Source organism: Achroia grisella, unplaced genomic scaffold (genome assembly GCF_030625045.1).
Source record: "Achroia grisella isolate CSIRO2021 unplaced genomic scaffold, CSIRO_AGI_Agris_v1 utg906, whole genome shotgun sequence".
Classification (NCBI taxonomy): domain Eukaryota; kingdom Metazoa; phylum Arthropoda; class Insecta; order Lepidoptera; family Pyralidae; genus Achroia; species Achroia grisella.
Window position 1 is genome coordinate 651,253 of NW_026713064.1, and position 21,897 is coordinate 673,149.

At 31.7% G+C, this 21,897-nt stretch overlaps 3 protein-coding genes across 4 annotated transcripts in view; 1 reads left to right on the forward strand and 2 right to left on the reverse strand.

Moving 5' to 3' along the window:
* LOC131853872 (midasin) overlaps nucleotides 1-9,167 on the reverse strand; it is a 38,915-nt gene extending 29,748 nt beyond the window's left edge. Inside the window, exons 1-7 of the mRNA XM_059204948.1 lie at nucleotides 9,081-9,167; nucleotides 8,219-8,475; nucleotides 7,245-7,493; nucleotides 6,037-6,335; nucleotides 5,480-5,682; nucleotides 2,009-2,172; nucleotides 58-1,568 (exon numbers count right to left, since the gene is read on the reverse strand). Of these exons, the coding sequence (XP_059060931.1) occupies nucleotides 58-1,568; nucleotides 2,009-2,172; nucleotides 5,480-5,682; nucleotides 6,037-6,335; nucleotides 7,245-7,493; nucleotides 8,219-8,475; nucleotides 9,081-9,167 (2,770 nt within the window). The remainder of the gene's footprint in view (nucleotides 1-57; nucleotides 1,569-2,008; nucleotides 2,173-5,479; nucleotides 5,683-6,036; nucleotides 6,336-7,244; nucleotides 7,494-8,218; nucleotides 8,476-9,080) is intronic.
* Nucleotides 9,168-10,174: 1,007 nt separating this feature from the next.
* On the forward strand, nucleotides 10,175-19,246 carry LOC131853881 (FIGNL1-interacting regulator of recombination and mitosis-like). The gene is made up of 11 exons (XM_059204959.1): nucleotides 10,175-10,619; nucleotides 10,699-10,913; nucleotides 11,784-11,941; nucleotides 12,374-12,564; nucleotides 12,650-12,795; nucleotides 13,037-13,166; nucleotides 13,347-13,509; nucleotides 14,047-14,275; nucleotides 14,710-15,052; nucleotides 15,163-15,384; nucleotides 15,791-19,246. Exons 1-11 carry the CDS (start codon nucleotides 10,479-10,481, stop codon nucleotides 16,439-16,441), a joined length of 2,589 nt encoding a protein of 862 aa, XP_059060942.1. The 5' UTR covers nucleotides 10,175-10,478; the 3' UTR covers nucleotides 16,442-19,246.
* A 1,847-nt stretch (nucleotides 19,247-21,093) lies between these two features.
* LOC131853880 (tyrosine-protein kinase Src42A) overlaps nucleotides 21,094-21,897 on the reverse strand; it is a 62,926-nt gene continuing 62,122 nt past the window's right edge. For both annotated transcript variants that reach the window (XM_059204958.1, XM_059204957.1), the window contains exon 8: nucleotides 21,094-21,185. The gene's annotated coding sequence lies outside the window, so the exon portion shown is untranslated. The remainder of the gene's footprint in view (nucleotides 21,186-21,897) is intronic.

The following is a 21,897-nucleotide window of genomic DNA, read 5'->3' on the forward strand; positions in this document are numbered from 1 at the left end:
TGATGAGATGAATATATCTTTATTGAAAATTAGATCTCAACATTAATACATACATACCTGCACCATCTACCAGGTTCAATTTTGCCTCTTTTCTCACGTTAGCATAGAAACTACAAACAGAATCCAAGATTGCGCCACTAAGATTCATATGATACAAGTAATCACCAATGAGTAGCATCAGGTCATTTTTTTCAGTCAATTCATCCACAAAAAACTCTGTAAACCGATTTCTTAGGCCAATTGGCAAGTCCTTTTTGCCAACATCTGTAGCAGGATTCATGCAAGCAAACAATGTAAAGTCGTCATGCCTTTTTATGGGAACTTTATCTCCCTTTTCTAATAAATCAATGCTTTCATTTTTATCTTCTAGTAAACCTGCGAGACATTCTAAAATCTCTGCAGAGGCCAAATTAATTTCATCTAGTAACACCCAATGACCTTCTTGCATGGCTTTCACGAGAGATCCTTCAATGAATGCAAATGTTAACCTTGATGCTGTTTTAATTTGTTGTTCTAATTTTGAAAGTTTTTGACCAAAAACTATCCATTTTTTTAATTTTTGGTCTTTCTTATCAATTGTCAATCTTGTAACAGCTGCTTTGAAGCTCTGTTTCATTAAAGTCAAAAGCGCAGTCCAGTTTTCAGTTTCACAGCAAGTATTGATGTGTCCAAGAAACTTTTTATTCTTTTCAATATTATAAAAACTTCGGAATAAACCTTCAAATTCATTCTTGATTGGTCTGATAACATATTTCAAGTCAACTGGTTTATATCCACCCAGTAAATCGGCAGAGTCTGATTGTTGATTCATGTTAATGACGACTAGTTTATGGCCAGTTTGCCTAGCCAAATATTGGACGGAAGATGTTTTACCAGTTCCAGTCTCGCCAACTAATAGTACTGGCTCATTTGACGTTACACAACACATAATCTTTTCCAGCAAACATGCTGTTTGGCGGGTAAAAGAAAATACAACTTGTTTGTTGTCAAAGTCTACAGATTCTAAAGTCTTTTCTAGTCGGGGCATCTTGGCTCTTCCTACTTCCAACAAACTGGGGTACAAAGATACATTAGGCTTATAATGTTTGCAATAAAATTCCGTTTTAGTTTCCACAACTCCTAAGCAGGTGCCAATCTTTTTAGCTAACTGAAGTCTATGTTCTGGTGCAGATACTGAACAGGTAAATATATCCAAAGCATTTTGAAGAACTTTCAGAGCGGAGTCTGGACTTGAAACATTAAAACCTATGACTGATCTTGTGCACCATTTTATAAGATCTCTTGTAGATATGAGCCTCGAACCTTTTAGTATGTTAATATTGGTTTCTTTACCAGATATGATATTTTCAGTGGTTTGCAAAGAAGTATCATGATTACCAACAGAAAACATCATGAAGACTTCAATCATTCTAGGCGTTATGGAGGAGAGGGGCGCATAAAGTGTTTGTATTATGTCACCAAGCTCAGACCTTGATAGAGGTTCTACATTTATTTGAGTTAAATGCTTCTGCAAGAGTGCGCTTGAATTGGACATTTTCTTTTGAAAGCCATAATTTGTGACTAAAGTCCTAAAAATTATAAAATAAACAATTACATATTAGATTCACATTTTTGAGAAAAAGTTTATTATATAGTGTATTTTACAAATAAAATTATATTAACATATACATTATATTAATGGCCTTGGTGGTCTCGCTTTTAGTACACCGCCTTACTTCCGATGGTCGCAGAGTCGATTCCTCGCACGGTACATACACGCTCAGTAGCATTGGTATTCATATTCATGTGTAGGATGGTTTTCTATGTATAATATGTATGCATTTATGTTCTTTAGTAGTACCCACAGTCCCATCTCTGCTTAGCTTGGGAAGAATTGTCCTGATTTAATTATTATCCCTTTTTTTCTCAAAGCCAAGTGTGGGCGAGGTATGGCGAGGGACGAAAAAACTTATTTTTAATATTAACAATGTAATGCAATGCAAACATTGCAATTTATAACGTTTCTTACCTCTGTGTAACAAACAGTTGGAATCCAGGTGTGACAGGTAAGGAATCCCGGTAGCCTGGGACACATAATGCATTCCTTTCCAGCAGGGAACTCAGTGTTGACGCCACGTCCAGTGCGGCACAATCGATATCTTCCAATAGCAACCAATGGCCATTTTGAACAGCCTAAAGAAACATTTATGAAATGAAATGTGAAGAAAACTCTTTATAATTATTTACATATATAGTATATAAAGTATGATAATAAAATATATATATAAATAATATATACAGATTGTTACAATGAGTAAGCCTTTTAGATAAATAGCTATTTTTCCCAAATTAATGTAATTATTTACTCCAAACATAAAAGTCTAAATATAGATATAAACCTTGGCATTAATATATTTAAAGACGTAAAAAATATATGGACACAGCTTGGAGCATTCAAATACTGTACAGATATCATAATAATAGTATTCTCTCGCTAGTAGAAATAATATTCATAGAAGAAGAGCATATATATTACACAACACAATGGATGCGACGTAAGAAGCGAATTCGGGAAACTCAGGATGTGAGACTAAGGTATGCAAGTTGGAATGTAGGTACGATGACTGGAAGAGGAAGAGAACTAGCGGATGTACTAAAAAGAAGACGAATAAATGTGGCATGTTTACAGGAAACTAAATGGAAAGGGTCAAAAGCTAGAGAAATAGGTGAAGGATATAAGTTTTATTACTGTGGAAGTGATGGAAAAAGAAACGGAGTCGGAATTGTGTTAGATAGTAATTTAAAGCAAAGTGTTATGAATGTAAAAAGAGTGAGTGATAGAGTAATAGCAATAAAAATAATGTTACAGAACATAATCGTTAATGTGGTTAGTGTATATGCTCCTCAGGCCGGTTGTGACGATAGAATGAAAGAAAAGTTTTGGGAGGAATTCGATACTGTAATGATGGACATTGCCAGTACAGAAGATATTTATATAGGGGGTGACTTTAATGGGCATGTGGGAAGATTGAATGAGGATTATAAGAGAGTGCATGGAAATTGGGGATTTGGAAATCGCAACCACGAAGGAGAGGCATTACTAGAGGCAGCTTCCGCTTTTGACTTGGCCATCACCAATACATGGTTTAAAATGAAACAGGATCATTTAATTACCTACACAAGTGGACACCATAAGACACAGATTGATTATTTCTTAGTCAGGAGAAATAAAATCAATTGTGTCAGAGACTGTAAGGTCCTACCGGGTGAGGATCTGATATCACAACATAGACTACTAGTACTTGATACAAAAATTAGGGTTCAGTATAATAAAAACAAAAACCGACCGCCCCCAAAAATAAGATGGCACATGCTCGAGAGGGATGAGAATGCAATGAAATTTAGAGAACAAGTGAATGATATGATGATAGAAATGAATAATATGGAAGGAAAATCTGTTAACGAATGTTGGAATGTAATAGCGAATGGAATGAGAGGTATAGCAAAACATATTGTTGGCGAAACAAAAGGGACGAGAATGATAGAGAAAGATACTTGGTGGTGGAATGAAAGTGTGCAACAAATACTGAAAGAGAAGAAAAGAGCGTTTAAAGAATGGCAAAAGAGCTGTAAAGAGAATGATAATACAAAAGACGAAAAAAAGGAAGTGTATTTAGGATGCAAAAAGAGGGCAAAGAAAGCTGTTGCAACGGCAAGAGCTGAATTCCAAGATAAACTCTACGCCTCATTAGATACTTCCGAAGGCCAAAAGCAGCTCTTCCGACTAGCAAAAATGAGAGATAAGAGTACAAACGATGGAGTATATGTAAAATGTATAAAAGATGATAAAGGAAAGGTTCTAATGAAAGAAGATGATATAAAAGATCGATGGAAAAATTACTTTGAAAACTTAATGAATGAAGAAAATTCATGGAATAAATCGATAGGAGAGGAAAGAGTGAATGTGGGTTTAGTCAGAGAAGTAAGAATGGAAGAAGTGAAACAAGCTGTGCGAAGTATGAAAAGCAGTAAAGCCGTAGGACCAGATGGAATACCAGTGGAAGTATGGAAGTTATTGGGTGAAAATGGATGTAAGTGGCTCACTTTATTCTTCAATAAGTTGTTGCATGAAGAAACTATTCCTGAAGAATGGTGCCAAAGCATATTGGTGCCTATCTTCAAGAATAAGGGTGATGTTCAAGACTGCAGCAATTATCGAGGAATAAAGCTTATGTCACATACTATGAAAGTGTGGGAGAAAATGATAGAGAGACGCTTGCGAGAGGAGTGTGATATTTCACAAAATCAATTCGGTTTTATGCCTGGTCGAGGTACCACGGATGCCATTTTTGCACTACGCCAGCTGTGCGAAAAATACCGGAGTGTAAATAAAAATTTGCATATGGTATTTGTCGATCTCGAAAAGGCATACGACCGAATTCCCCGTCTAGTTTTGTGGTGGGCCCTAAAGAAGAAAGGTGTACCAGGGAAGTATGTAGATCTGATACGTGCCATGTACATTCGGTCTAACACATACGTCCGATCGGCGGTAGGTGCCTCCGATAAATTCAGTGTGGCGGTAGGCTTACACCAGGGTTCGGCTCTAAGCCCTTACCTCTTCCTCATTGTAATGGATGCTCTGACATCGGACATTCAGGACGAGGTACCCTGGTGTATGCTGTTTGCCGACGATATTGTGCTTGTTGGTGAGGATGGAATCGAGGTCCAGAGTAGACTAGATAGATGGCAAGAAAAACTGGAGAGTGTTGGCTTGAAGATCAGCAGAACTAAAACTGAATACCTATTCTGCGATTTCGGCGGTCTCTCCAGTTTCAAGCCTATCTATCTAAACGGTGTAATGCTTCCGGTCTGCTCCGATTTTCGGTACCTCGGTTCAGTTATTCAGAACAATGCCGACATAGACCGCGATGTAAGGCACAGAATTAGTGCGGGATGGATGAAATGGCGACAGGTCTCGGGAACGATATGCGACCCCCGAATGCCCTTGAAACTAAAGGGTAATGTTTATAAATCTATCAGAAGACCTGTCATTTTGTATGGATCTGAATGTTGGGCCGTAAAGGGGATGGACGAAAGGCGTGTGCATGTGGCAGAAATGCGAATGTTAAGATGGATGTGTGGGGTTACCAATACCAGGAATGACAGAATAAGGAATGAGTATATACGAGGAAGTTTGAAAGTTGCGCCGGTTATAGAAAAGTTGCGAGGTAACAGATTGAGCTGGTATGGGCATGTTATGCGGAGGAATGAGGACCATGTCTTATGGAAAGTGTATAATATGAATGTGGATGGATGTAAAGGGAGGGGACGCCCTAAGAAAAGATGGATGGATTGTGTGAAAGATGATATGAATAAAAGAAGAGTATGTTTAGATATGACGACTGATAGAGAGCAGTGGAAGAGAATGACATACTGCGCCGACCCCAAATAATGGGATAAAGGCAAGGCAATGATGATTAATGGCAACATTAATTCATACCTCTGTTAGAACACCAGGTCTCCATATGAATTCACCAGGTATATCAGTGCACTGATGAGATCCAAGCAGCATTCGGGAGTCAGTCTGATCACCTAACTGTACCTTCTTGAAGGCAATCCCTTTTCGGCCAGTGATGGTCGCCAAATGTTCAACTAAGGAAGTTTTGCCTGATCCTACTGGACCCATTAGACAAAGTGCTTTACCTAATGAAATAAAATTTTATATTATAAAACATTGGAGGGAAATTTGTTTTATTGAAACATATAAAACATATATTTCAATAACAAGAAATAGCAATCAATTTTAAATTACACAAAAAAGAATAGGTTAGTTTATAGTTTATGCTGTTTTATTTATTAACACCTAATTGTGTAGAAAGTGCCACATAATTATAATTTTTTTTTGTCTCATATGATTACGATATATTTAGTTGAAAGGGATGAGAAGTTGATTTTTATACTGACATATTTTGTTACAATTGTAAAATACTGATTTGATTTTATTATTAAATAATTTTGTTTGTAAAGAGATTCTTGTTAAGTGACACATAATATTACCTGAAGCAACAGCTAGTGCTGAACTTCTCAAGTTATTGATGGTAGATTTAACCAAGACAAGATGGTCACCTGACACATTGTCTTCATTATAGAGAGGTAACATAATACCATCAATGTTAACAACGCTGTTTGAATTCAGATTCACATCAGTAACAATTTCTTCTACAGGTTGTACTGAATATTCCTTAACAGGTGTGTATAGTAGATTTCGTTCCTCAGACAAAGCCAAGTTTTTGGATAGAGTCTTTGCTTGAGCTTCTGTCATGTTTGTAAGAATCACCATACATTCTTTCACCATCCTGTAATGTTGAAAACAATTTTGGGTAATAAAATTAATAAATGTTATCATTACATAGTATAAAATAAAGTCCCTGTTGATGTCTATCTGTCCCCATGTATGCTTTAATCTTTAAAACTATGCAACAGATTTTGAAGTGTTTTTTTTATAGATAGAGTTATTCAAGAGGAAGGTTTATATCTATAATACATGTACGCCCGTGCGAAGCCGGGGTGGGTAGCTAGTAAACTATAAAATAGCAATTTTAATACTCACTGAACTTATTTGAACAGAATATATATACATATGAAAGAGAAGACGATTGGAGTGTTTTATCTGTATTAGTAAATATATGACTTATGTACATTATGTAGACATGTACCCAGTCTCTTATTACTATAACAATTTGTCAAGAAAATTATATTACAAAAGGTATAGCTTTAGTTCTTTTTAAACCCATAATTAGTTTTAATATACGTTATTGTTACTACAAACTATAACTCTGCTGGTTTCAAATAATAATTAAAAAAATATTCTGAAGTATTTATTGAAAAAAATATCCAATTTAACATTTTAATATAATTAAATGTTAGATTTAACTAAGTACTTAATCCACAATAATAAGCATTAAAGTATTTAAATTAAAAAATATATTCTAATTATTCAGTAAATAAATTCATTATTTGAGCAAAACATTACTTAAAGCAAACCACTAAATAAATATTCCTAAACAGATATGAAATATTTTGCTTTTATGACCATGAGCAGTAGATGAAAAAATTATTACACAATAATCTTTTCATCATAAAATTAGTACAATTGTGGTCTTTAATCACAGAAGCTTGAGATACAATATAGAAAAAAATAGCAAACATTTCATTTCTTATTATTACTACATTAGTGCATGCATTTAAATTGAAGAAGAACATACCATCTAATTTCTGGATTCTCATGACTACTAAAATTTGTTACAAACTTGGTCCAATCCCATTTTGAAGATAGTTCATTAGGCAATTTGGAGAGGAGAGTATAACAGCATGTCACTATTTGTTTATCTGTAACCTTGTGTCGACAGTCTTGCAGTCTACGCTTTTTAGGAGCAACATTATATGACTCCTCATGATGAATGAATACCATATATGGTGGCACTGCATTGATTTCAAAATATTTTAGAGCATATCTGTAAGTAATAATAATAATAACAACCCTGGACAGTCCACATAGCACCATTTAGTTCCAAGCTATACAAAGCTTCATGGATACTAGGATAGGACTAATATATAGCTCACTCTGTATATATTTAAGTTTAGTACTGTATTTAGAAGTGCAATAAAGAATATATATATATATATATATATATAAATAAATACTGAAATACATATATACTTAAAATTCATAGAAAACACCCAGACCAATACAAACAATCATACTCATGAATATATAGGTTTGTACCATGCGAGGAATCAAACTCACAACCATCTGAAGTATGGCTGTCTGCTAAACTGCTAGAAAGACTGTAGAGGTAAGTACAGGACTTAGTACAGCAGTTAATACTACAGTTATAATGCATTAGACTTACTGGTTTCAAGGTATAGAATACAAATTTAAACTTATTTTTATTTCAATACAATAAATAAACATAAGGTATTAAAATACATGTGATGTTGGTTGAGGGAGGGGGAGGGGGGGTTAAAAACCGCTTAAAAAAGATCATGTGATTAATGGATGGCCCCTTAGGGAGAATAAATAGCAATCACTAATTGCTAAAGATAACATTTCTACTCACTCAAAGATACAGCATAGTAACATTTATTTATATTAATTAATACCCAAAATTGACAATTAAAATATTATTGAGTACAATATCAATATTACATATTTCAATAAAATAATTATATAACTTACTGCAAGATATCAGGGTGATCACTGAGTACTGCCAAGATAATAGAATACTCCAAATGACTAGTCTTCTCCTCATCACTACAAGTATCATAGTTGGAGGCGGAGAAAACGGGCTTCAATGGTATCCTAGCAGAGACTAATGCCAATAATATGTTTGACAAATACTTCTTAAAAAGTAAAGCATTCTCAATTTTTAATATATGTTCAGATAACTTTTGAATAGCATTTTGTAATACCATTGAATTCTCTTCAAGTGATTTCTGTAATTAAAAATAACAATATAATTTCATTTCTAAACAATTTTGGGGCATCATCATCATCATTTGAAGTCATTGAAAATGTAAAAAAGCTTAAAATAACACTATTTTTTGTCTGTCTGTTTCCCAACCTAAATTTTTAAGACTAAACAGTTCATTGTATTGTAATGAAATTTAATATGAAGGTTGTATCACTAGGGCAGTCATAGACTTTTTATTTTCTCAACAAAAACTAAGGTAGTTGCAGTTAACGGCTGGTTGCAAATTATTTATAACCATTGACACAATTATCAACAAAATTTACTTAAAAATAAAATTTTAATACCTAGAATACTGGCCAAAAATACAGTTAGTGATTAAAATAAAATTTCAAATGTGTCTCTGAATATAATTTCTAATGTTATAATGTTATAATAATTTAACAAATAGTAATAAATACACAAACAAGTAGTTTAAAACGTGAAAGCGCCAAAAGTTTTAGAGAAATATCGAATTTGGATAAACTAAAAAAATGAATGAGACAGATTTACAACTACTGTTAAATAATAAGATTGAAAATAGATTCCACCGTATGGTAAAATAAAAACAAAGTTTTAATAAATACGAACCATAAGATGTTGACATGTTTTTTGTAACTCATTGTTAATTGTTTCGGAGTATATTGACTTTAGAGAACCTAAAATATTTGAAGCCATTTTAAGTTTTATGTAGCTTACAGCATTATTTTATTTTTGCACAGTAGTAAAATAATATAGCAGTTTTTTATTTTCACCGGTGTGGTGTGAAGGGCACGTGTGTATATAAAACAAACATATGAATATGACATTGACATATTTGACATTGACAGCTATTTTGTAATAAGACTTTAAGCATGACCTGTGACCTAGAGCTGGAAGGCATATTAATTAAAAATTAAGAGACCGAGGAAAACATTTTTAGTTGTTCGTTTAAGCATAAATTGTTTTTATATAATGTATTATGTTTTTTTTTATTTATGAATAATTAAAAAGTTTTTAATATTCATACGGGAGCATTTCAAAATATCAATGTGTAAGTGTGTGAAATTATTTCATATTGCCTCAAATGTTATTTAAAGAAATTAGGTAAGATTATGTAAAAAAAAAAGACACACTATATAGATATATCCTCACAATAAGGAGGTGAAGGTTGGGACCTTGGAGCAAACTCTTTTGCCCCAGCATTAACTCCAGGGGCAAATCTCGGGTGGCAGTAACAGTAATAAAATTAATGTAGACTTAAGAAGTGGTAACGTATATGGGTAATTTTTTGTATTTATATTTGTAACAGTTTTTATAAAAAAAAAAATACTATGTAATTTATGAACAAAAATTTTTTATTTCATTTTATTTGGCAATGAACAAAAATTACTCTAACTCCTTTTTTTTTGTTCTGTTTATCCTCTAATGGAAAGGCTAAGGGAACAGTGCCCATACAGCCATGTCTTCATATTTTTTATTTCCTTGATAGTCTTATATATATTTTTAATTGTCTGAATTGAATTGAAATTGTCTTGAATTGTTGAAATTATGTAGTCGTACAGTTCAAAAAATGTTGTTGAATTTTTTAATATTTCCTGTATGTTAACGCGGGATCCTTCACTGACAAGTTGTCAGTCATATCGTACGTGACCATACCTGACTGACTGATGGCAAAAAACAATTTCGCGGGATTTGCAGAAACTTGAATAACAGCATTATATTTTTAATATTATTATTTTATTTTACACACAGTACAGTTTGTTTTATATCATATCTGCTAATAATGTTCAGTGAATTATGATCATTGGATTACTGTCTCAAATTAATAACTCGTAAACAGTTGTTGTATTAAGTTCTATTTGATCTTTGTATATTGTATAATTTTCTCCGTACTTCTTTAGACAAATTATTTTATATGTATACTGATAAATTAAGGTAATATCAATACCTTACTTATTTACCAGGTATCATAATTAAATACTAGCTGTATTAACCCTAAAGAAACCAATGGATTTGGTAACTTATGAATCCCTTGTAACAAATACAAAAGCGGCTTTGGCTGATAATATTCAAAAGGACGAAAGGAATTCAACATTTTATAAACATTTAACATCTCTTTTGGAAGACTGTGTAATGTGTATCACTCAGGTCAGTCTTGCAAAGTTAATTAAATAAGAAATATTAAAAGATATTCTTAATATCAACATTGAACTTTAAAATTTTTCAGACTTTTGATATGGCTGTAGACTTACTTTTGGATCCAAATGTAAGAATAAGTAAGTTGATTGATTACATAAGTAATGCTGCATGGATAATACAGATGCTTTCCAAATTTTTGAAGAAAGTTGTTGATTCTGTATCAATGTCCTGTTGTTCTGTGAAAATATTTCCGACTGCCACTGGACATATTCTATTAAATGTTTTCATGCATTGTAAAGATAGGTAAGTCTATCAATACATTTTTTTTTAATAAAAATAATTTACTGTATATAACTAATTGAACACAAATTTATCATAATGAAAATATTATTCTTAGGTTATTAAGCACTTTATAATTATTACTACAGTCAGTTTTAAATGAAATTAGATTGTAAAAATAAATCCTTAGCCATAATTATTATGAGATACATACATGTCTTTCATCACATCATAGATATTTATTGTTTCTAAAAACTTTTACAAATCTACATTTAAATATGAAATAATAGCAGCAAGTTAAATTTTATAGTAATTTTTAAGTCTGAAACTTTTTTAACAGAACTAACTCTATGCATAGAGATGAGTTCTTATTCATCACTTCAAAAATCCCATGGCTACAGGTAAATGGTAATGTGATGCCATGACGAAATAAGCTGCCAGTTATTTTTATTTTTTCTGTCTTGCATATAAATGCCTAGTTTACATAATAATATGTAGGTGCTTACATAATAATATAAGGACCTAAAACGTCATGGTCAAGGTAAAGGGATGGTTAATATGGGAATCAGTGGTTGCATTGTTAGTAATGTACCATGCCAGTTTGACCAGTCCACTCTAGAAGCTGTCATCATTAATTTGTGGTGAACCAACCTGATTTTATGCTCATCCAATGGTCAGCACAGCCATTTATAACATTTAATTCATTATTTAAGCTTTATTTTTCCTAATAATTCCAAGTTTAATTAATTTGGTTGCTTTACATATGGTATGGTTTTCTCTCACACACTCATTCAATTTTATCCTGCTATTTCTTTGATGCCATCGGATCATGTTTTTCTCTGTTTCTCACCTATTTAGTTGCACCATTACTTACATTAAAAAAAATATTTTCAGTGAATCTATCTATGGAAGAAATTTGGTTAATGTAGAAACAGAATTAAAAGACTTATTCCGTGCCTGTCATGAACTTCAGCTCACCTATTTGATGATATTAGAAAAACACTTTGTATTTAATTTGAATGAAGCAGAAGAACAGGATATACTGCTTGAAGGTATCTCCTATGGTTTTATTATACTGATAATTGGAATATGAACTATTTTTATTTTTTGCATGGGATTTTCATTTAATGTTATACATAGAAACCTATATAAGTACCCACACAAGTAACACAATATATATAAATTCAGATGAGTTTCTTGCCACTTCTTCTCCATTGAATCTGTATACTGAACTTGATGGTAGGGAAAAATCATTAATACAATATTTTATTTTATTTTATTTTATTTATTTACTTAAGGTGGACCAATTAAATATATATATATATATCTTCCAGGCTGCGATGATGATGATGATGATGAATTAAATATATATATATGACTAAATAAAATAAAATCATAAAATCACTTATTGCTCTTAGTCAATAAATCTAAGGATTTAGGTACTTATATAAATAATTTTTATTACATAGCTTTTTAAATTACAGCATTACATATGAATTTGGAGATAGGAAATATTGTGCAGAGTTTGGATGTGAAAACTATGGCAGAGCAATGGAAAGGTTTTATAGTAGTATGTGAAAAGTATTCCAATAATCTTATGGATAAAAATATTTACAATGATTGTACAAAAATACTTTGTGCAATGGCCACAAATAATATGAGTACTGCAATAGATGTTAGTACATTTATTATACATTAATATTGGTTTTTACACTATTGCTAGAGTTTCTTCATTTTGCACACATTTTATTTGATTACAGATTGAACAAGATGAGAAAGTTATTGTAAGATCCTTGAAAGTGGCAAGTTTCACAATTAAAATATTATTAAAAGTTACAAATATTTTCAAGTATGCCACATTTAAAGAATGCGATCACATTGTTGACCTGATGGTTTATATTTACTTGTAAGTAGTCATAATGTCATATATATATATATATTGTACATATATATATTGTCATTTGTGAATTTTACAGAAATAAAACTACAACTATAGAAAGACTACAAAAGAACATCATGTTTGTTTATCACTGTAATAGATAATAATTTATGTATAAAATCATGGAAATAAAAATGGTTTAATATCTTAGAGAGGGAACTAAAATTACAGAGTGTTATAAAACTTAAAATATATTTTATTTTTTCAGACACACTGAGTCTTATTTGGAATTAATGGCAACAAAGTCACTACAATTTTCACATTTATTCAGAAGTAATGTATTAAATCCAGCAGACAGCTTGCTGAAAGAAATCCTATTAGATGAAGTATTTATGAATGTATGTAAAATATAATATATATATATTATACCTAGTTATAATTATTTCATATGATTGTTCAAAATGTATTGAAAATAATATATTTAAGTATTTCTATCTATCATCTGGTAATCTTAGTGATAACACAACCTCTACTTAGTTTGGGACTTTAGTAATTATTTATAATAATTATTTTTTCAGTGTATATTTCATTATAATGTAAATATAATAAAAGAGGATGACAAACTACTGGGGTTTATAATTCTCCTAATAGCAATTATGAAGATTTTTCTGGAAAACCCTCAGAAATATGCCTTTTCTAAATACCAACTACTTATACGTGTTTTCGATGTGGTATCGCAGTGTAAGTAATTTTTGAGTTATGAAGAAAATTTGTTGTCAACCATTTATTCACATAGAACCTTTTGGCGTCTTGTCCTCATTGAAGATAGTCAATACCTTCTACAATCCTTTTTAATTTTAATGTTTATTTACTGTAATTTATTATAGTGTAACTTTGTCATTATTCACTCGGTTTTAAACATATGATGTAGCTACTCATACTCCATGTCTATATACCACATTATTACTAGGAAGTATTATTCAAGAATATCCCAGGATTGTTGACATTTTATTATAATTCTTAATATGTATTCTTTGAAATAAATAGTACATATGTATTAAGAAATATAAATTATTAATATATGTATTAAGAAATTTAAATCTAATCTAAATGAAAATTAGCTCTGAAAACAATGTCTTCAACATTATGCTAAGGTGTGGTCCACATTGACTCTGTGTCGTAATGTGTATAAATTGTTTGTTTTTTTTATTTAATTATTTTTGTATATGTTAGAGAGTCGATAAATTCTATTTTAATATTTGAATTAACATTTCCCAGGTCATGTTTGGTTCAACATAGGTCTAAAATTTGAAAGAGTAAATAATTGTAATAATCGGCAGCTTACATATGGATTGTATGAATACCTTCTTACTCACACAACAGCATTTATGATGACTCTAAATCAGGAAGATACAAATTTTGTTAAGAGATATATGTATAATATACTGCTTAGTACAGACTGTTATTGCTCACTTTTTGCATCAAATATATGGTTTTTAATATCTAGGCGAGTACAACTTACATAATCTATTAAGTATACATTTTTAATGTCAAATTACAGTTGTAATATGAGATCTATGGGATCATATGATGTATTTATACCTTAATAGTATAAGATTTGGACGAATTGTTACTTTCAAGTCTCGAAACGAATCCATTTCTGTCTGTCTGTAGACCGTAAAAAGTAATATTGTTACAATAACATTACAAAAAATATACAAATAAATAGATACAAAAAAAACAACATTTGAAAAAGTTAATACAAATAACTATGAGAAAGTATAGTGATTACTGATTACATACCACCCACGAACTTACAACTGTTCGATGATTTTGTAAAGCTTCGTTCGATGGTTTTGTGTTATGGATAATTATCCATTGAATTGTAATAAAATCTAATAGTAATTAATATAAAATTTATGAATTATTGTAAATTTTCAGAATTCACAACCATCAACTGGATGACGTAGTAGTATTATGTCGAGTCTACCAAAAACTAGAGAGTAATGTATTATTTCCGAACACGCCACAACAAGTTCATCTTAGTTACATAATCGGTAGATTATTTGAAACAATGTCTAATGATGACAAATTAAAACTATATACACAATTTAGTCCAATATTAGACAAAACAAATCTTTCATTATGGACTACTCTTAGGATTGAGAATTTACCTGTAGATTTACAATACAGGACCCTAGAGGAAGTAACAGATAAATGTAAGCTGCTATTGGATGTACTGTTTGAAGGGTGTGTGCAGACTCAAGCTGAAATCTTTACTTTGGTAAGATTTATAATTCTTCTAATTAATCTATTTCGCCCTACGAATATATACAATGAAATCAAATATTAAATGCCATATTACTTCTTATTAAAATATTTATAAATTTTCAGGCACAATTAATGAAACTTACAGCTACTGGTTCAGGAATAACTGATGTTTCAATGAAAGACTATATTCTCAATTCATGGGCAAAAGGGTGTCCGAACCATAATGTTATTTTTTTAAAAGATCTAGATAATAGTAGAATTTGGTATCTGAAATATATTGAAGCATTGACACTTCTAACAATATCTGTAAAGTCTTTGATACTTGATAGTCAAGATGTAATGATGGTAAATATTATTAATGTAAATTAAAATATACACATTATTTAAGATATTATTATAGATACCCTTAATTAAGATCATATCTCAAAACAATGTCAAACTGTCTGTCTTTTAATAAGATAAAAATAATAAAATATATTTTATTATTTTTAATTTAAATGTGTCCTGCATGGTTTGTTACTTAATTATTTTAGTAGACTTACTTCTTGTAATAGAGACAATACTGACTACAGCTAAAACTAGTTTTTCTACCTTGAATCCGGCGACATTACCTATATTAATAAAGATAAGAAGTATCCTATATACCTACTATTGGACTTCAATACTGTTTCCCATTATACTATACATAAACAGCTGAACACATTTTAATCTCATAAATAATTTTTCTTTAATGCATTATTTTATTTTCCAGATACTCCATGTAGTTGCATGTATCTGTCAAAATGGATACACGGAAATAAAATTATTGTTAAGTGAATTATCATGTATATTGACTAATAATATTGTACAAGACGAGCACAAACATAATATAGACTGTCTATTGGTTGAAATATTTAAATATTTATTTCAAGATACTAATGCAAATGTGAGAAATAAATTACTTAGAATATTAAGTAAATATAATCACCATCCAAATATGGAAGAAATTATGGCGTTAATTATTAGCGAAAACCATTCAATAGCAGAGATTTGGAGCTATTTTGTAGAGCATCAAACATCGAAAAATCATGAATATTATAGTCTTAAACAACAATTATTATCTACAAAAGATTTTAAATACAGTCATATTTGTTCTCACAATGATGAAAATACCCCACACAGCGTTTGTAAAACGACCAGCGGGAATTTTGAATTTGCTGATATAGATACATTCTTTAATGAAAGTGATGCAGAACCCGTGTCTAAAAAAGTTAAATTATATGCCAATGAGGTTGAAGATATTGTAAATAGACTGGAAATGGATACTACATCGTTGTGTAAACTGACAGAAAACATATCTGATTTCGAGCAAAAAAGAAGAATAGAAAATATATGTAATAAATTAAAATCTCTTACTGGTTAAAATAATATATTGTATATACACAACTTGATCGTTTTTTAATTTTCTGACCTACTGAATTGTCGTTGTACTGGAATAAAACAAAAACATATTTCACATTTATATTTATTGTTGTGTTAAAAAAATCTTTACAAATAAGTGAAATATAATAATTGTAGAATAATAAGTAAAGCAGGTATTACACTGCCATATTTCTAATTTAAAGATAGACAAATATATCCAGAGATCAAAAAGAGATATCGGTATTATGTGCCGCGACTTGGTTATATAAATCATAACCATATATGGGAGTGTAATACCGGGCTGTGAGAAAACTTAAAATAGATTTAATTGATACTCGGAGGTAATAAGACCTTAGTTCACGTCGCAAACAGTATCAACTAACATCAGTCATCAGCACTCGAATTTAACATTACCCTACATTTGCCGACACATACTTGCTACAGCTGTACAATACTGTAAACCATGTACAAATGTCGATCATTACAGCAACAATTACTAAATAAATTCTAGTTTAAAGTATCTAACATTCACGTCATCTTAGCCTACGCATCTTATTGATCTTTTATTGTGATGGCCTTATTAGAAAAGTAATTGAAATTTGGCTAACTAATTATAAAATATGAATATTATTATAATATTGCCATAAAACATTGACAGCGAACTTAGCTATTTCAATAAAGCATAAAGCCTAAAGCATATTATACAGCTAAATCTTAAAGGAAATTTAAAGTACACAATAAATTATAGAGTAAATAATAATGATACAGTAGAATAAAAAATATTGAGTTGGAATCATTAACTGAAGTTGCATAAGTTCTGTTTAATCTTACATAACTCTGATGCCTTGAATTAGTTTGTAAGGGATGTACTAATGTCTAATTTTTTTAATATAAATAATTCGTGCTTTATCCACAGTGCATTGAGAAAACGGTCTACTTATTGAGTAGTTATCAAGACTGGCGAGCGAACGAAAATAATATAAATGTATCTTTTCTCTGTAGTCAATCTCTCATTTCTGGTACAATGTAGTCTTAGTAACTACTCATTGACAGACTGCGAATATTTTGTGACATAAACATCCAAAGACGAAAACACCTTATGAGTATGTTTAAAAGACATAATTTGTGCGAAATAGTTACATTTTGTAATAATATTGTCTCTTTCATTTAACAGTCTAGGAAATTTTCTATTTGTCACAAGTTATATTATGATGATCCAATTACAATTGGTTTAGTGGACTTTGATCTGTCGAAAAAATTAATATCAACGTTGTAATATCACTCGCAACAGTTTGATTCAATATTGCTCTTATGTACAGTGATCGTAGGAAGTAGAATTAACAAGACAAACGTTTACTATTTTATATTTATATATATATATAATATTGGTATTATAATATTTTTTTTAAGCTTACATCAATAACTACTCCTTTAAATGTTCTGAGGATGTAAATAAATTGAATGAATTACTTCAACTCTTGTCGTATTACAATTTAAGCACCGGATTTTAACATAATATTGCACAATGTACGTCGAATTAACGTCTTCAGTAGTGTGCAGTTTTAAGTAAATAATATGCTTGCTTTAAGTGATTAATTACTGACTTTAAATAATACTAAGTTAATTCTAATATGTTAGGATACAAAACCTACACATTGAAAAATACTTATTTACTTAGGCCAATTTATATCTTACTTAATCGTAAGATATATTATATCGTAAGATACACATTACAATAATTCTCAATATGATCTGCTTTTCGTGACATCTAACTTTTACTTAAACTTAAACTCTTGGCACAAATAAAACGATAGGATTCGGATTTGCATCACTATACAATACAATAACTAACAGAAAATGTATATTGTTGAGCTCGACGAAGTCACTTATCTGTTAGGAAACTGTATACGCGAGACACAATAAGTTTACATAATATCATTACTAAATAAATAAATGACTCGCATTCGATATAATCATTTGTATTTTAGAGAAATTCAATTGCGTTAATAATTACATAAATAAAGTCCTAATATCTAAATACCCTCAGAACAATTAATATGTATATAAAATTCAGTTCTTTATTAGGATTATTTGGCATCTATCACCAATATTGATAGTCTACTTTAAACATGGTATACGAAGGTGAAATACCTAATCGATTATGCGCCTTTTAAACTAAAACACATACAAAATCGCGCTCTCATTGCACGATTGGATTCCCTGCCGAACCTAAATTTCCTCCTTATCACGCACACATACGCGTTAAGTCTGCGTACACGCCGTCACAGTTGCCACGGTCGTCACACTCGCCACAGCGGCCGAGCACGCACGCACACCCGCGCCATCATCACTCCTCGGCATCGCTCATATACCGATATGCAATAAACACGAAACCAATGTCTTGTTTAGTCGTAAAATAGCCTCTTCCAATACTTTATTTACTGATTTGTCATAAGGCCAAATGTATAATCGTAAAATTTAATGGCAAACAACCTACAAGTGAATTACAATACAAAATGTCGCAGTCAGGAGTCCTTGTTAAAAAGTACAATCATATTAAAACAACGAGAATGAACTTTCATTAAAATTATTAGTTTGGCTAAGTCAATATACCTATAGTAAATCAACGGACGATTATACTCGTATGTTAACGGGATATTACTCTTCTGCGTACTCAATAGAGTACAAAATTGTGCATTAAATAAATTTTAATGATCTTGAATTTTTTGTATTTATATATATAGTGTCTTCTATAGCACAGATGGACTGTTTCACACCATTTTTCAGTCAACAATCTTGACTGATAGACATAGTTCATGTTAAGTTGAGGACGTTACAGAGTTTATTATATCTAATGGCAATGTAGACTGATATGTTAGTTTTATTGCCGAACTTTAATACGTAGTAAAAAAGTAGGAATGTCCAAATAATGTGACTATGTGGTTTACGTATTATATGACCTTACGAATATTTAGTAACACTTTACAAAACGTTTTATTACCACTTTTAAAACTGTAGTGTTAACCTACGGTACATTAATAATACATTTAGAAAACTTGAAGGTAGTCTAACTAAACTTATTCGATTGAACTGAATAAAATTATACTACATTACGGGTCGCTACCCCATTCGAAAACTCGATCCATTGTAGATGAACCCTGAGCTTTATGAAAACGACAAAGTTTTGGGAATAGCGTTTATGGGCGTGGAAATATTCTATACAAACTTCACATTTATGGGTAGCGATTACGTCTAACATATTAGGTAATATACTGTAATAGTAAGTAATATAATGTTACTCAAAATGCTATTTGAGATGAATGTTTTAAGTTGCGCTACAGATTCAAATGGGGTCTTGGAAAGTATATTGTGCAATCAGAATTAATTCAATAATGTACTTTTACATTATATATTACAATTTAATTATTTATTAAGGTAGTATCAATTTCTTGTTTGTATAAACAAAATTACTTATTGAATACATATATTGGTAACATAGTGAAAAAACAATGACTGCACACTAAGTTGTATAGCAAAATATGGAGAAAACAATCTTTACCATATAGTGATTTAATGTATGCCATTTTCCACAATACACTAATATGCCATGAGATTCCAGATAAGTTTACGATGTCGGCGGAAAACGCACACCGAAAATATTCAAGTATGTCATTTTGTGCATTTCATTGGATTTATTTACTTATTTTCTGTCAACTTCGTGTATGGCGTTCCGACGGTGAGGGTAGCAAGGTAACACGTTTGCGAATTATGGATAATGTAAGAGTGCACCCGCTTTCCCAAACAAATATGCCCACGTGTCTATAACCTCGCAGGAGCGCCGCGTACAAATTAATAATAATTAAATGTACATAATCGCCTTTTTGTGGACGAAGTGATGTAAGTATTTAAATGGCAGTGGTTTCCTTGAAGGGGTTAGGAAGCGAATTCCCAAATGTATACCAAATCATGTTGCCTTTTTACACTCATTACAAATTAGTTTTATAATAAATTTTACATTTACTTGTGGACACTTAGAGTAAGATATTTAACCATGTTGCTTCTTCAAATCAGAACTTTCATATGATTATCAAGGGATGGGAGTTAATAAGTATAAATAATACGCCTTAAGCTTAGTACGGCTAATTTGATTTTGGTACAAATGAGACTTCCTAAAAATCGGGTGGATCGCAACTAGATAAAACAAAATAAAATTGCAGTGTTAAAAAAAGTGTCCTGCATCGTTTCGAACCAATCGAAGGTGTTTACATATCTATGTACTTGTTGTATCGTCGCGCGGGAGGGTGTCCGTTCCAAAGCCGCAGTTGGTGGTCTGTGGGCAACGGCTGTTAGGGCGTGCGGTAAGCTGGCAGCTGGGCGTGGCGCGGTGCCCCATGGTGGTGGCACATCTGCCGCGTCCTGCTGGTGGCCGCCATTTGGGCCATGCTCGCCGGATGTTGGAGTTGGCTTATGCTCACCGGGTGCTGCAGGCCGACGCTCGCTTGGTGTGGGTGGCCGACGGCCGCCTGGTGCTGCATACCGCTCGCCTGGTGTTGCAAGCTAGGTTGGTGCAGCTGGCCGACGTTAGTCTGGTGCTGACCGGCGCCCGGGTGGTGGGCGGCTTGGTGTGCTTGCATCTCGTTCAGACTCGCGTGGTGAGCCGCCAGTTGGAGCATTTGGAGGTGTTGCATTGATGCGCTGTTGTGTAACATCTGTAGCTCCGGCGGCATGTGGTACAGGCCTGGCGTCTGTGGAGATCATTTTTATATTACATAATGTTCATACGGACAATAAAGTCAGCTACTACTACTATTTTGATGCAAACACTGACACATTGATATATAACAATATGTATTTAAACATACACCAAAATTATGAAAAAAATTGATTAATTATTTTATAATCACAAGAACATCTCAATTGATTTCTGTGATGACTAGACACGGTTCTAGTCTATGACATCATGATGTAGGATCTTAAAATTATATTGTTATTTCTATGTTTTTTAAATTGAAATTTAATTACATTTTTGCGGTGACGACTTTTTATCTTAATTTGATATTCATTAACTGAATATTATAATTTCCCCAATTACATATTATATTATATATTATTATTAGATCAACATCCTCCTCTTATATGAAGTTCCGTGTTTTGTGAGTCATGGTACATTGGTTATTAGATGATAACAAAATGTTTTTTACACGAGTCATATTCATACATATATGACTTACGTGTGAACGCTTTGAAAGGTTAATATGGGTATGCAGGGGAGGAGCTGAATCGAGCTCTATGTAAGATTTGCACCATCACCGCATACTATGTGTATGACATACAATTACTAGCTACTCGCCCCGGTTTCGCACGTGTGTATATGTATTATTAAAAGAAACCGCTTCAAAATCCGTTGCGTAGTTTTAAAGATTAGACATACATAGGGACAGCAGTGACAGCGACTTT

Bases quoted from the DNA above. Each gene is read 5' to 3' on its own strand.
- LOC131853881 (XM_059204959.1), top strand. From the start codon at position 10,479: ATGGATTTGGTAACTTATGAATCCCTTGTAACAAATACAAAAGCGGCT. The intron at 13,167-13,346 runs GTATGTAAAATA...TTATTTTTTCAG, and splicing joins TAGATGAAGTATTTATGAAT to TGTATATTTCATTATAATGT. The intron at 15,385-15,790 runs GTAAATATTATT...TTTATTTTCCAG, and splicing joins ATAGTCAAGATGTAATGATG to ATACTCCATGTAGTTGCATG.